This window comes from Bubalus kerabau, chromosome 19 (assembly GCF_029407905.1).
Source record: "Bubalus kerabau isolate K-KA32 ecotype Philippines breed swamp buffalo chromosome 19, PCC_UOA_SB_1v2, whole genome shotgun sequence".
In the NCBI taxonomy this organism is placed as follows: Eukaryota; Metazoa; Chordata; class Mammalia; order Artiodactyla; family Bovidae; genus Bubalus; species Bubalus kerabau.
In genome coordinates this window covers 43471888-43486638 of record NC_073642.1, presented here as the reverse complement: position 1 = coordinate 43486638, position 14751 = coordinate 43471888, and the positions used below count along the sequence as shown (strand labels likewise).

The 14751-nt window shown below is 39.7% G+C and overlaps 1 protein-coding gene across 4 annotated transcripts in view; it reads right to left on the bottom strand.

The window, feature by feature from the left end:
• AKAP6 (A-kinase anchoring protein 6) overlaps nt 1-14751 on the bottom strand; it is a 657364-nt gene that overhangs the window by 287244 nt on the left and 355369 nt on the right. For all 4 annotated transcript variants that reach the window (XM_055555598.1, XM_055555599.1, XM_055555600.1 and 1 more), the window contains 2 exons: nt 7086-7182; nt 5801-5964 (listed from right to left, as the gene is read on the bottom strand). In XM_055555598.1, the coding sequence (XP_055411573.1) occupies nt 5801-5964; nt 7086-7182 (261 nt within the window). The remainder of the gene's footprint in view (nt 1-5800; nt 5965-7085; nt 7183-14751) is intronic.

Below are 14751 nucleotides of genomic sequence, written 5' to 3'. Positions count from 1 at the left end.
AATCAGCAAACCAAAATGGACTGGAATGGGTGAATTTAACTCAGATGACCATATTATCTACTACTGTAGGCAAGAATCCCTTAGAAGAAATGGAGTAGCCCTCATAGTCAACAAGAGTCTGAAATGCAATACTTGGATGCAATCTCAAAAATGACAGAATGATCTCTGTTTCCAAGGCAAAGCATTCAGTACCACAGTAATCCAAGTCTATGCCCCAACCAGTAATGCTGAAGAAGCTGAAGTTGAATGGTTCTGTGAAGACCTACAAGACCTTCTAGAACTAATACCCAAAAAAGATGTCCTTCTCAATATAGGGGACTGGAATGCAAAAGTAGAAAGTCAAGAAATAGCTGGAGTAATGGGCAAATTTGGCCTTGGAGTACAAAATGAAGCAAAGCAAAGGCTAATAGAGTTCTGCCAAGAGAACACACTGGTCATAGCAAACACCCTCTTCCAACAACACAAGAGATGACTCTGCACATGGACATCACCAGATGGTCAACACCGTAATCAGATTGATTGTATTCTTTGCAGCCAAAGACGGAGAAGCTCTATACAGTCAACAAAAACAAGACCAGGAGATGACTGTGGCTCAGATCATGAACTCCTTATTGCCAAATTCAGACAAATTGAAGAAAGTAGGGAAAACCACTAGACCACTCAGGTATGACCTAAATCAAATCCCTTACGATTATACAGTGGAAGTGACAAATAGATTCAAATGATTAGATCTGATACACAGAGTGCCTGAAAAACTTTAGACGGAGGTTCGTGACATTGTACAGGAGACAGGGATCAAGACCATCTCCAAGAAAAAGAAATGCAAAAAGGCAAAATGGCTGTCTGAGGAGACCTTACAAATAGTTGTGAAAAGAAGAGAAGCAAAAGGCAAAGGAGAAAAGGAAAGATATACCCATTTGAATGCAAAGTTCCAAAGAATAGCAAGGAGAGATAAGAAAGGCTTCCTCAGTGATCAGTGCAAAGAAATAGAGGAAAACAATAGAATGGGAAAGTCTAGAGATTTCTTCATGAAAATTGGAGATACCAAGGGAACATTTCATGCAAATATGGGCTCAATAAAGGACAGAAATGGTATCGACCTAACAGAAGCAGAAGATATTAAGAAGAGGTGGCAAGAATACACAGAACTATACAAAAAAGATCTTCATTACCCAGATAATCACGATGGTGTGATCACTCACCTAGAGCCAGACATCCTGGAATGCAAAGTCAAGTGGGTCTCCGGAAGCATCACTACAAACAAAACTAGTGGAGGTGATGGAATTCCAGTTGAACTATTTCAAATCCTAAAAGATGATGCTGTGAAAGTGCTACACTCAATATGCCAGCAAATTTGGAAAACTCAACAGTGGCCACAGGACTGGAAAAAGTCAATTTTCATTCCAATCCCAAAGAAAGACAATGCCAAAGAATGCTCAAACTACCACACAATTGCATTCATCTCACACACTAGTAAAGTAATGCTCAAAATTCTCCAAGCCGGGCTTCAACTATGTGAACTGTGAACTTCCAGATGTTCAAGCTGGATTTAGAAAAGGCAGAGGAACCAGAGATCAAATTGCCAACATCCATTCGATCATTGAAAAAGCAAAAGAAAAATATCTACTTCTGCTTTATTGACTATGCCAAAGCCTTTGATTGTGTGGATCACAACAAACTGTGGAAAATTCTGAAAGAGATGGGAATACCAGACCACCTTACCTGCCACCTGAGAAATCTGTATGCAGGTCAAGAAGCAAGTGTTGGAACTGGACATGGAACAACAGACTGGTTCCAAATTGGGAAAGGAGTACGTCAAGGCTGTATATTGTCACCCTGCTTATTTAACTTATATGCAGAGTACATCATGAGAAACACTGGGCTGGAAGAAGCACAAGCTGGAATCAAGATTGCTGGGAGAAATATCAATAACCTCAGATATGCAGATGACACCACCCTTATGGCAGAAAGTGAAGAACTAAAGAGCCTCTTGATGAAAGTGAAAGAGGAGAGTGAAAAAGTTGGCTTAAAACTCAGCATTCAGAAAACTAAGATCATGACATCTGGTCCCATCACTTTGTGGCAAATAGATGGGGAAACAGTGGAAACAGTGATAGACTTTATTTTGGGGGGCTCCAAAATCACTGCAGATGGTGACTGGAGCCATGAAATTAAAAGATGCTTACTCCTTGAAAGAAAAATTATGACCAACCTAGACAGCATATTAAAAAGCAAAGACATTACTTTGCCAACAAAGGCCCATCTAGTCAAAGCTATGGTTTTTCCAGTGGTCATGTATGGATATGACAGTTGGACTATAAAGAAAGCTGAGCACCAAGACTGATGCTTTTGAACTGTGGTGTTGGAGAAGACTCTTGAGAGCCCCTTGGACTGCAAGGAGATCCAACCAATCAATCCTAAAGTAAATCAGTCCTGAATATTCATTGGAAGGACTGATGTTGAAGCTGAAACTCCAAAACTTTGGCCACCTGATATGAAGAACTGACTCATTTGAAAACTCCCTGATGCTGGGAAAGATTGAAGGTGGGAGGAGAAGGGGATGACAGAGGATGAGATGGTTGGGTGGCATCACCAGCTCAATGGACATGAGTTTGAGTAAACTCCGGGAGTTGGTGATGGCCTGGAGTACTATAGTCCATGGGGGTCGCAAAGAGTCAGACACATCTGAGCAACTGAACTGAACTGAGACATCCAAATCAGTAAGAGTCAGATACATTTATTTTTCCTCCTAATATTTAAATTCACATCTCAAGTCCCTTCAGATCAATGTCATGTCACCTTTTGATCACTTGTTAATTCTGCATTTTACATATATTTATTTTTTGGATTCAAATAATTCTTACTCATTGTAGAGACTTAGAAAATTCAAAATATTTTAAAATATATAATTGCATATTATAGCCCTCTTCAAATGTTTGAAAATTCTCTTCTAAAACATTAGTTTTAAATGGTTATGTAATCTTTCATTGGGATAAGATGCAGCATAGTTTAATTAAACAGCCCCTATTTTTGAACATTTTGAAAGTGTGAAAGTGTTAGTCGCTCAGTCGTGTCCAACTCTTTGCAACACTATGGACTGTAGCCCACCAGGCTCCTCTGTCCATGGGGAATTTCCAGGCAAGAATACTGCAGTGGGTAGCCATGCCCTCCTCCAGCGGAGTTTTGTGACCCAGGGATTGAACCCAGGTCTCTTGCATCACAGATAGATTCTTTACCATCTGAGCCACCTGATACCAACGGTTTGGTATTGGAAGTAACAAGAAGACAGATATCCTTTCACACTGTTTTGAGGATCCCAATTATGTGAAGATCATATAGCCCTGTAGGAAGAGATTTTCTGGGAGCTGTGGAATGCAGATTCTGGGGCCCTACTCAGGTGACTGATTCATTTGAGGTGGGGCCTGGGGAAGGTGGTCCTATTTTTGAGAAATGTTAACATTGCCTCCCATTTCATAATACCTTCTCCTCATTGGGTTTAGCTATCTTCTTTATCTCATCTGTTTCCCACAGAATGAGCAATAGTGTCCAATTCAAGCCTGCCCTGGTGAATAGAACCACAGGTCCTTATGAATGCAGGTGACTGCATCATCTCTGCTCATCCACCACCCCGACTCACCCCACTTACCCATCCATGCTCCAAACCAAAGCCAAGGACAGGTCTTTATCCTATGAGTCAATGATGTCCTTTCCCTGCTCACTCCCAAACCCTCCCCTTCGCCCCCACAGCCACACAGCTTCCCTTGCATACTCCCCGCTCCCCACTAGCTGCAACAGCCTGTTCACAGAATGTCACTTCCTCAAGGAAGTGCTCCCCCATACTTGGATCTCAATCACTTCTCCCAGGCCAGCCTCTGGTTGCTCCCTTTGCTTTTCTTTCACAGTCCATCATGGTTTATAAAAGCATGGTTGTGAGATTTAAGTCTGTCACCCCACTTCACCACAAGCTCCATGAGACAAGTACCGAGGCTGATTGTTCATCACTGCGTCCTACCCTGACCGGTGCCAGTAACAGGCAGTGCTCTAAGCGGTGTTGAAAATGGGCTCTGGGGCCAAAGGGCTTAGATTCACATCCCAGCTCTGCTACCTAACACCTATGTGACCTTAAGCCAGTTACTCAACTTCTCTGTGCCTCCATTTTTTTCCACTGGGAATTATAATAGTACTGCCTTAAGGTGTATATAGTTTGTTGTGAGAATTAAATGAGAGAGTACACAAAAAGTAATGTACAACACAGTAGCTGGCATGTAGAATGAGTCCAATACAGGGTAGCTTTTAAAAAGTAATCACTCGGTATATTTTTGTTCAATCAATAAAACACAACAGAATTTTCAGGCGTGTTCTTTCTCATCATCACTGCCCCCTACTCCAACCAAAGCATCAGCCCAATCAATTTCCACTATAGTCTGCTCCTTGAAAGAACAGCATTTCTGCCTTGAGAAGTATGCCAAAGACACTCCCCGTTCCCCGTTATTAGTTCCAGCTCTGATTCTTTCATCACGTCACTTCCTAAAATATGTGCTCATGTGCCAAGCCACCTCTCTTCCTTCCTTCAAGTATTTCCTGAAATGTGACCTCCTCCATGGAGCCTTCTTTAAATGGAACTGAGCTCATTCCGTCCTCTGTTTCCAACAAATAAGGTAAAGTTTGTTGTTTAAGATTCCAAAGCTACAAACCACCTGAGTTTTTCAACTAGCTGCATGGCCTCACCACTGCAGAACAGGTTGGGTTTCTCCTTGCCTGAACTTTAGAATGTGAGGCTCAGAGGGCAGAGCGTTTGTTTAACTTGCTCTGTATACATGTAGCCCAATGACAATCCACATGGAGGCTGAATAAATGTGACTTGATGATGATTTAATTACTTTGTCCGTGCCAGGAATAGAAGCCATGAACTCTTAAATCTGTTTCCCCCATTTTATAGTATGTTTCCATGCTGAGTCTGTTATGAGACCTGTTTTCTGCATTAACTTTCACAAAAGAAAAAATACAAAAGAAAAGAGAGATTGAATGAAAATATCAAATTAATAAAATTATCTTCCACATCATGAGTCCAAAGATACCTCTAGAACCTTGGCACACTGTATTAAAAGGGTGCCTCATTTAAAATTCAAGTTCATATGCTTTACATATTATTTTGTAAATCTAAAATAGATAACCAAAACATGTCAATATTCATTTTTAAAGTACTTGTATTTGGTGCATGCACCATTATGGAGAACTTACACTCAGAGCAAAAAGATTTGTAGCAAAGCATATGACCTTCTTCCCACTACAATGACCATCCCCTAATTAGGCAATGCATCTGATAGTCATTAACAGGAATGAGATAATGAATCACTTTCTCTCTTCTTTGTTAATTTGCTGTAACCAAGCGGCTAATGGATGTCAGAGCTGAGTGATTGCACTGATTATAGTGATTTATAGTTGCAACAAAACAATTTAAAACCATTCTGATTATTCATGTTAAAGATGCTTTATGTTTTGTTTACTAAATGTTTTATGTCCCCCTTTCTCCTACCCTTAAAGTACTGTCCCCCTCCTACTCTGCCACTTTTCACAGAAAGACCCCTTCCTGGACAACTTGAAAGTTGTAGGAGGCTTTTTTTATTGTTTTAAACTAAGCCATTTCATTTTGTTTATACATACCTATACATAGAGAGAGAGAGAGAAAGTTTACCCAGTAGAAACGAAAAGCCTTAGGGGTAGAAAGAAAACTTCAGTGGTGCCTAGTTCAAAAGAAGACAGAAATAAGAGGAAATAAGGCAAACTTCAAGCCACTTACCTTGGGGCTTCCAGTCCCTTCCTCGCCCTCCACAGACACATCAGTAGCCAGAATCTCGGCTTTGATGGTATCCAGAGCCCGGAGAATCCAGCTGTGTTGCCGTTTGATTTGCCTCTGCAGCTCCTTCCATTGACTTGCAATCATCCGCAGCATGTCCTTCAGTCCTTCTCCAAAGGAGGGGGAAAGCACACGTTAGCGACTCGGCTGTGTTTTTACCCAGTATTGTTTTTCATTTAAGATTAGATGGATATTTCCAACAATAAACATAATTTTAAGCAACCATTACCATCACCTGCCTCTAAGAACGGAGACTGGGAGTTTCTGACTTGACAGAAGGCATAAGGACACAAAAATGGGAAAATCCCATAGATGCATGGTTTAGAATTGACTTAGATTTAACACATGGACTACAAAAATGTATACAGAACCAAAACCACAATACATAAAAATTATTAAGACTCTAGCTTCACGTTCCAAATAAAAGGCCCTGTGTATATCTTTTTGTGGAGACTTTACAATGATCAGAAAATGTAGGGAAATAAGTAAAGGTAATTCGACTTGAAATACAGTAAATGGGCCAAATTTAAGACAGCAGTCTTTAGCCTTAGCACATCAGATTGATGCTGCTCTTTTCTTACTGGGCTGTGGTAAGCTCAAAACAAGGGGCAAACTAATTCACCCTGTCTTACAGTCTTTTACTACCAGGATAAGTATAGCCAAATGACAAAACTATTTTTTATTTACAATCCATTTCTCATAAATACACTAATACTGGGGTAAGAACTGGTCTAAGGCTAAAACTCTGCTAATGCAATGACCAGCAGAGAACATGCAAAATGGTCATGTGTGTGAACTGGCAGGGAAATAATCATGTGTCTCTAGACTGCCTGCCTTATATCTGTAATGATACCTACAAGTACCCGGATGCATATGCATTAAAACTATATGCACAATTCTCATTCATTATCTTAATGTTATTTCCAGAGCACCTACATCAAAAAGCATGTCAATGTGAAGTTTTCAGGAATGTGATTTCAATTGAAACTCGGGCGAGCAGCAAGCCCCAAATAAAATGAACAGACCATTTGGAGGCAGTATTTCATCTTATAAGTATCACAGCATTGTATGCAGTATATGAAACATTTATAAATCTTGAAGGTCAATCTGATAATGTAAATATTAATAATACATAAGGAAGTGAATATATGCAGTAATTTACAGCAATGCTTCTTCATTCTTAATAGTCTGGAGACATAAGGACTTGCAATATTTCAGGAGGATTTACCTGCTTTGTGCGACGCAATAAGCTCAAGAAGTTGGTGTCCTTCCTCCTCCACAGCTTCCTTGAGAGCACAATGACTGTCTACATTCAACTTAAAACTCTGCAAGGAAAAATATGAGCATCAAACCCTGGCAAGGCCATTAAACAGACAACATCCATATAAAATTACTTGCTACTTTTTATCAAGAGCCACACAGTTCAATTTATCCAATAGATACAATAGACAAACTAATTTGCAATACTAAAAGCTATTGATATTTGGGATCTGGGCTCAAAATGTTTCCATTAGATTAGCAGAGTGCATCTGTTTGGAAACAGCTGACATATCTCGAAATTCATTAGGTTTTTATGAAAAGTCACATCCCGTAGGCTATATCAAAAGTAGCAGTATTCTATAATATATACTGAAATTCTTCCAGCACATATGAGGTCTTTTCTTCACTTTTTTAGAAACAGTAGTGCTAGCACTATTTATGAAACCATAAAAAATTGGCAACATAAATTATGTGCACATATATAAATCCATTAATATAGTGGGGTTTGATTCAGCTGTTTTTCAGATATCACACAAACTATGGAATACTGAGGTGAATTTAGGTGCTGTAGGGAGGAGTCAAATGTTTTTCAAATGTTTTAATTTCAAGCTTATTCCTTATCATGTGACATTGCTTTATAAATAAATACATCAAGCACATGAGGGGCATTTTTCACTTATGATAGTTACCCAAAAGATAAAAATTGTTCTTATGGGTGAATTTCAACTCATAGAAATTTCTTGCAGGAAGCTTTCCATAATGTCTTTCATAGAATTAATTACTCCCCTCTCTTGGCTTCCTCTGTTCCTTATATCTGCTTCTATTGAAGAATTTATCATACTGAATTCTGCTTTATTCATATATTTGGTTACCAAATTATTACAGTCAAAAGACTTGCCAGTTTCACATTTATTTCCACCTCATGTCACATACAAGGTGTTCAATAAATGTTTGCAGGAATATTGGATATCTGCTGAACTGGATCAATAGGACTCTCTGAAGGGGAAGGTTTCCATTTTAATATTTCAAGAAACAGGGATGGTTTTTCCAAAGATTTTTTTCCATCTCTGGAATGTTATAAGGTGTTCCAAACACAGGAGGTCTGATGGACAGCAATCATAGTAACCAATATGTTGAATCAATGGTTAGTCTTCAGAGTGAAAATACAGCCCTTGACTTGATTAATCTGGAAAAGTATGGATTTTGAAAGACTATCTGCCAAATTCTGGCTTCTCTATAATAGGACTCCAAAATACATGATATATTTTGCTCTCTCTAAACACTTGTTCAGCAATGGCTCCATGTACTACACTGAATTTAGTATTAAGAATAATTGACAAGTTTGAGATGATACAGTGTCATCTGGAATATAATTCAGGTGAAAGAGGTTAAACAATCATATGCTATTAAATCAGGTATTAATTTTTCCCATTCTTTCATTCAGAAACCATATTGTGCCTCTTCTGCACACTGGAGAGGGTAATAGCAATTTAAGGGGTATAAGGCATGGCCCTGCACATCAAAAGGAACCTGAATCATCTTGGAGGTTCAGGGTGAGTCTTTTTCTTAGTGGAAAAAAGGGGTCTTTTAAAGCTCAGAAGAAAAAGCAGAACAATCAAAGTAAGATGAAAATGAAGGAGGTAGGGACATAATCAGAACTTGGAGTATAAAGATAAGAATTTTGATTTAAAAAAAATGACTCCAAAATGATGAATCATTTCACCTTACTAGAGGCATAAGGAACAGTAAAACTGCAGCATATGGCATAAAGAAACATTAGATTTCCCTGAGGGTTGTTCACTATTTCTTGTATTGTCCTCTTTCAACTACAGGTGTTTGGTTGAACAAAATTAAGTATGGCAATGTATCAGAAGCCTGATGCTTCTGGTCAATATAATAGTTATTAAAAATTAAATTATTATGATTTTATAGCCAAAACATGGGTGTTATTTACTTTCTGCCACAACAGTGGAGAGCCTCAACTCTGAAGCAATGCCATGCAGATGGAGGTGCATTTGTGTGTTTCAGGGAGAAGAGACATAGAAAAGAAAAATACTTGCAATCAGTCCAAGAGCGCCAACACTTAGGAAGAAATCTAGAAAGAAATCTATTATATAGATGATTTCCTTATAACTGTAATTTAGCCCAGTGCTCTCTTTGATTCTGTTTACCTAAAACAGATAAGTGTTGAATGCTGGTAGTCATGAGCTTCTGAAGGCATGCATCAGACCTATGCCTCAACAAAAGAGAACCTTAGGACCTGTGAGTAGATTGCATAATTTGACATAATTGAGGCCAATAGTACAGAATAGAAGCAGTTGGATATGGTTCTGCCTCAAGATTATGTGGAAGGATTTGATTAGGACATTGAAAAAAGTGGTGTTCATTACTAAGAAAAAGATAAGGGGACAAGCTTTATGCTACAGAAAAGAACCACTTAATATATCTACAACCCAAATGATATTGCTTGATTTTCAGGTGTATCCATTAACGATTAATAACATCAAGTGAGGAATGCACAATGGGCCTCTAAGAAGGCAGACAAGCCAGCACATGAACAAAATTGTCAATGAAATTTCTGGCTGCTAAAGAATTCTGTAATAAACTCACCTGGTTCTGTGCCCACCTCTTCCCTAGAGAAGGAAGCTTAAGCAAAAGACTTTTTTGTTGTTGTTTCACTTGACACTTGGACACATTTCCATTCCTGTGCTACTAACATGTTTCCGCAGCAATGCCTTATGACATATGGTCCCTCTGCAGCATCCATAGCACTCCCTGAAAATGCAGGGCATTCTCTGGAAGTTTAATGTATGGCAACAACATGGCCATAGGCAGGTACCACAGATCTGCATACTAAGGACATGAAAAATACAGTGGCTGAGACAAAGGACCAGATTATCAAAAAGACGATACATCAGAGGTTGACCAGTGGGTATTCCCCTTAGTTCAACCTCCAGCCTCACCAGCTGTATATATATATGAGTGCCTTACTCCTTGTCAGGATCCAAGTTCAGGTAAGGCACAATGACTGCCCTTTGATCATGATCACAGCTTACCAAGTAGATAAAGTACTACATCTTTATCCATACTATCCCATCCAAATTTCTGCAGATCTCAGTTTGATGGAAATATGGAGGTCACAAGGATATGAAATGAAATCATGGAAATATATGCCTTGATACACAAAACTATGACAAATGTGAAGAATGTTATTCATGAGGGATAAGAATTGATACAAATCTCCTGATATACGAAATAGTGGGAAAGACCATAAGCACATTCAGGGGCTTCAAGATCCAAAATTTCTGTTTTAGCAGAATCATATCATGAACACAGACTTTCCGCTATCCCCATGGAATATTGTTAATGTTGGGCCAGGTCCATTGAGATCCATGAATTTTATGTTTGTGACCAGAGTTCACAAAAAGAGTTACTGCATCTTTCTTGACATAATTTTAGTTTTCTTTTTAATAAAGCATATGTTAACTCAGTAGTTATTTTTTGAGTAGTCTCTACCAGACCTATAGATACAAAAGTTAACAGTACACAATACACATGCAACATATAGTCTGTTGGGTAAAAGAGATCAAAAGCAAATAGTTGTATATGACCCAGTAAAAAATAAATATGTAATCAGGGCTTGATGTGTAACAGAGAGTGGCAGGGCCTTCAACTGAACAGTGATATGCCATGCTCAATGAGATTTAGCTTTTTTAAAGTACCATGCTGGCCAAATAAAAACAAGACTGTGGGCTATATTCCGTATGACAGTGCTGGATAGGTACTGAGGGAGCTCAACTGGGAACCAGGTTCTGCAGAGCTCAGTGGAGAGCTCGTGGAGAAAGGACCGGATTTCCATGTAGGGCTGGAGACACCCTGTCTTGCAGCAGGAAGCTGGGAGGCAGAAGCAGAAGCCACTTGGTGTGGCTAAGACAAGATGGAAGAAGGGGAGCTGGGAGCTGTGGCTACACATGATATTTAACTCTAAGAGCCACAGAAGAAGTGGAAGAAGATGTTGACAACATGAGAGAGTGACTGGTAGAATTCTGTGTTCTAGAAACATCTTTCTAGCTGTTATGTAGAGTTGATTTTAAAAGGGCGGACAAGGAGACCATTTAGGAGGCTGCTATGGTAATAGAGGCCAGATGTTTCTGCATGCTTATATTTTTTTTTAATTAAAAAAAAAGTATGCTTTTTCTTCTAAATGAATGGAAGAAGGAAGAATGGAGACAATCTTCTGTCTTTTTAAGTTTTTCTCAGTGCGTGAGAATAGCATGTGCCAGAATTTAGTTCTTTGGCTGTTCTGATGATAAATACCAGAGTTTTATTAGTCAGGAGTCTCCAAATGTGAAAGACATATTGAACTGATGAACTTTTACTCCCACTGTCATTTTAAAGAGATGGTATATATGCTGATGAATAAGACACCTGATGACACTTTTTCTTCACACAAAAGATTTTTACTACCCTAGGAAAATGAAAACTTGCTTTTTCACAAGGACAGGAGGAAGAATGTGTTTTTAGTCAGAGAAGCAGGGGCTTGAAAAGTCACCTGCTACCTGTCTCAGGCCATCTCTACCCAGGCTCTATTCTGAGCTGTGCCGAGTACCATCCTGCATCCCCCGAAGGGCTCTTGGTGGGAAAGAAAGCCATGATCCACTGTGGAGAGCCTGGCAGTTTCTCTCCTGCTTGTCCCAAAGCCATTGATAGAGGATGGTCATATGGTCCTCAAAATATAGTATATACCTTCCAAATGCCATATGTGTCAAAAATTGAAAGACTTTTATGAGTAAATATTTATTTAGGAACCTCCTAAAAACTTGATAAGATACTACACAGCCATTAAAATGAAGACTATGAATTGACATGAAAACCAGAACATATTACAAGTCAAAAAATGAAAGTTCAGTGTTGGTGGTATAGTGGTGAGTACAGCTGCCTTTCAAAAAAAAAAAAAAGAAAGTTCAAAATTGTATCTATGATGCAATGGACAGACCCAGTGTGTAGAAAAAGAAGACAGCAGGGACTGTGCAGTTAGGACTTGGACTGAACTTAGTCTGGTCTCATGGAACAAGTTCTTGGGGCTTTAGCTTTCTGAAACATAAAATGTAATATTATCTAACTTCAAGTTGTTGTGAGAATTAGTGGCAATGACTGGAAAACATTGAAGCAGTGTCTGGCAATGAGTGGGGCTAAAGAAAAACCATTATAGACTTTCAAACTCATTGTCTCTGTTTTCCAAATGTTCTGAGCAGTAGGTGTGCTTCACGGCAGTTTTAGGTGACAAGCGGCACTTCCTGTTGAAGCTGCCTGCACTCCTCAAGCACTGACCCCAGGTTCTCTCTGCCTCTGGGCTAGTACCCAGCACAGGCCTGCTACCGGCTGCATGGAACACAGATGCTGCTCACTGAGAGTCCAGGGAGTGGGGGACCGAGAGACCAGTGGTCTGGGTCTTCATTTTGCTTCCGGTGTGTGCCCTTGGACAAGTCATCTAACGCTTCTGGGCTTCTGTTTCCTTATCTACAATCCAGGCATTTGGACTCAATATTTTCCGGTTCTTGGACACTTTGATTCTATCTTTAAGCCAGACAGTTAAGGACAGATGGTTCAGGAGAATTTTTATTTATTCTAAACTAGAAAATTTTCAAAGGGGGAAGAATCCCAAAGGCCATCTAACCATTCATCTACCCTAGGGCAGCTCTGTGCCTCTACCATTCCAGGCAGATGTGTTCATTCTATTTTTAACTGTCTCCAGGAAACCTTCTTCTAACTTCTCATCCTGAGTCCACAACATTTCGTCTCAGGAATGTGAGAGCTGTGTGAACAGCAGCATGAGCTTCCCTCCGCTTCAGATTGTTTTGCCAAGTCATCTCTCCAGTGTAGGAGTTGGAGATCAGAAATACTGTGAGGATATGCCAACAAAATCCACATGTCCAATCAATCACCAAGTTCTGCCAATTTATTTCCCATCCTCACCACTCTGTATCGACTAATTCAGGCCCACATTGTCATCCCTTGACAGGCTGACTTCAACAGCCTCCAGTCATGACCCCCTAAAAACTACATTTTTTCTTTATTTGTGGCGTGCCTATGAAGGTGCAGGCATCATCTTAAGCTTGAGGGATGTGGCTGTGAGCAAGATAAATATAGTTCCTGACCTCACAGAGCTCACAGCCTAGAAGTAGAGATAGGAGGTAGAGGAGTGTGCAACTTAAAAACAAGGAGTTATAATCGATTATATCAAGGGGATTGTGACACGGTGCAGGTGTTGGGGACAAGCATGGGCTTTGGAGCTGGACAGGCCTGGGTTAAAATCCTGGCTCCTCCATCACCCCCTCCATGGCTGTGGGCACTCTTCATGGACTCAGTTTTTTCATCTGTAAAATGAGGACATGTGAGTGCCTGCCTTATGGGGTTCTTGTGAGTATGAGATCCCTTGATATCTGTAGAATAGAGCCTGGCATATTATAATAACAAAATACAAATATTTTATTACATGGAGTGGTCCAACTCTGAGAAAGATGCTTGTTAAAATCTCCCAGTGCTTCCCCAGGTTGTAGGATAAGGTCTGGCCTGTGAGATCTCCATCAAGTCTGCTTCTTGGGCATGAGGTCTGCCTTGAAATGTGCCTGAACTGCTTAAAATTTCCAGCTCACACCAGCCATTTGCTCATCTAAGATTCTTCTCTTGCAGGCACCTCTGCCTGGAAGGTCCTTTCCCCCTCCCCAAACTCAGTCCTGCTCATTCTTTATAATTCATCTCAGGTGTCACCCTTTCTAGAAAGCTTATCCTGACCATCTTCCACCCTTCTGGCTTCCCCTCCTCAGCACCCACAGTCCCTGTTCAGAGCTCAGACCTCCACTTATTACACTGCTGTGTAACTACTGATAACAGGTCTGCTTCCCAACCATGAGTTCTGTGAGAGGAGGATGTAACTTTTCACTTGTGTCTGTATTCTCACTGCCTGGAACAGTGCCTGGCACACAGCACACACCTAATAAATGTTCAGGGAGCAAATGAATGCAGATTCATACCAGAAACCTTCCACGATGCTTTCGAATCACCTAGACAGCATTTTGGGCAATACTGGTGCAATCACTTCACTTGGAAGTGGTTGATAAATGTTCCCAAATTTTATTCATTGAACACCATGTAAATGAGCTGTCATGTTCCTTCGCTTACAAAATTACTTGCCAATTACACTGAGATGATCCTGGTGTAATTGCCATGTAAACTGTATCCTGGCTGAGATAGCCCAAATCATCAATTTAACTTTACCCTCTCATCATATGGTACTTACCACATAATTAAATAAATGGTCAGCTACCACCACAATTATATATCTCCCCAACAAAATGAGGTGGCTACATTTGTCACTGATTTATTAGTTATGACAACATGCAACACACCACCACATATAATATCAGAAGCTTCATAAAATGAAAAGCACTATGTGCTCTTGAGAAAGATGTTCTAAGTTTATGAACAAAGAAATAAGCATTATAAAAACTTTGTTCTCTGGTTTTTTTTTTAAGGGCATTAAGATATAAAGACAAAAATCCTGTTCTTTCTGAAGAAACTTTTTGCTCCTGAAATCTCAGATAATAAAAACATCTAGCATTTGAAAGTGAATT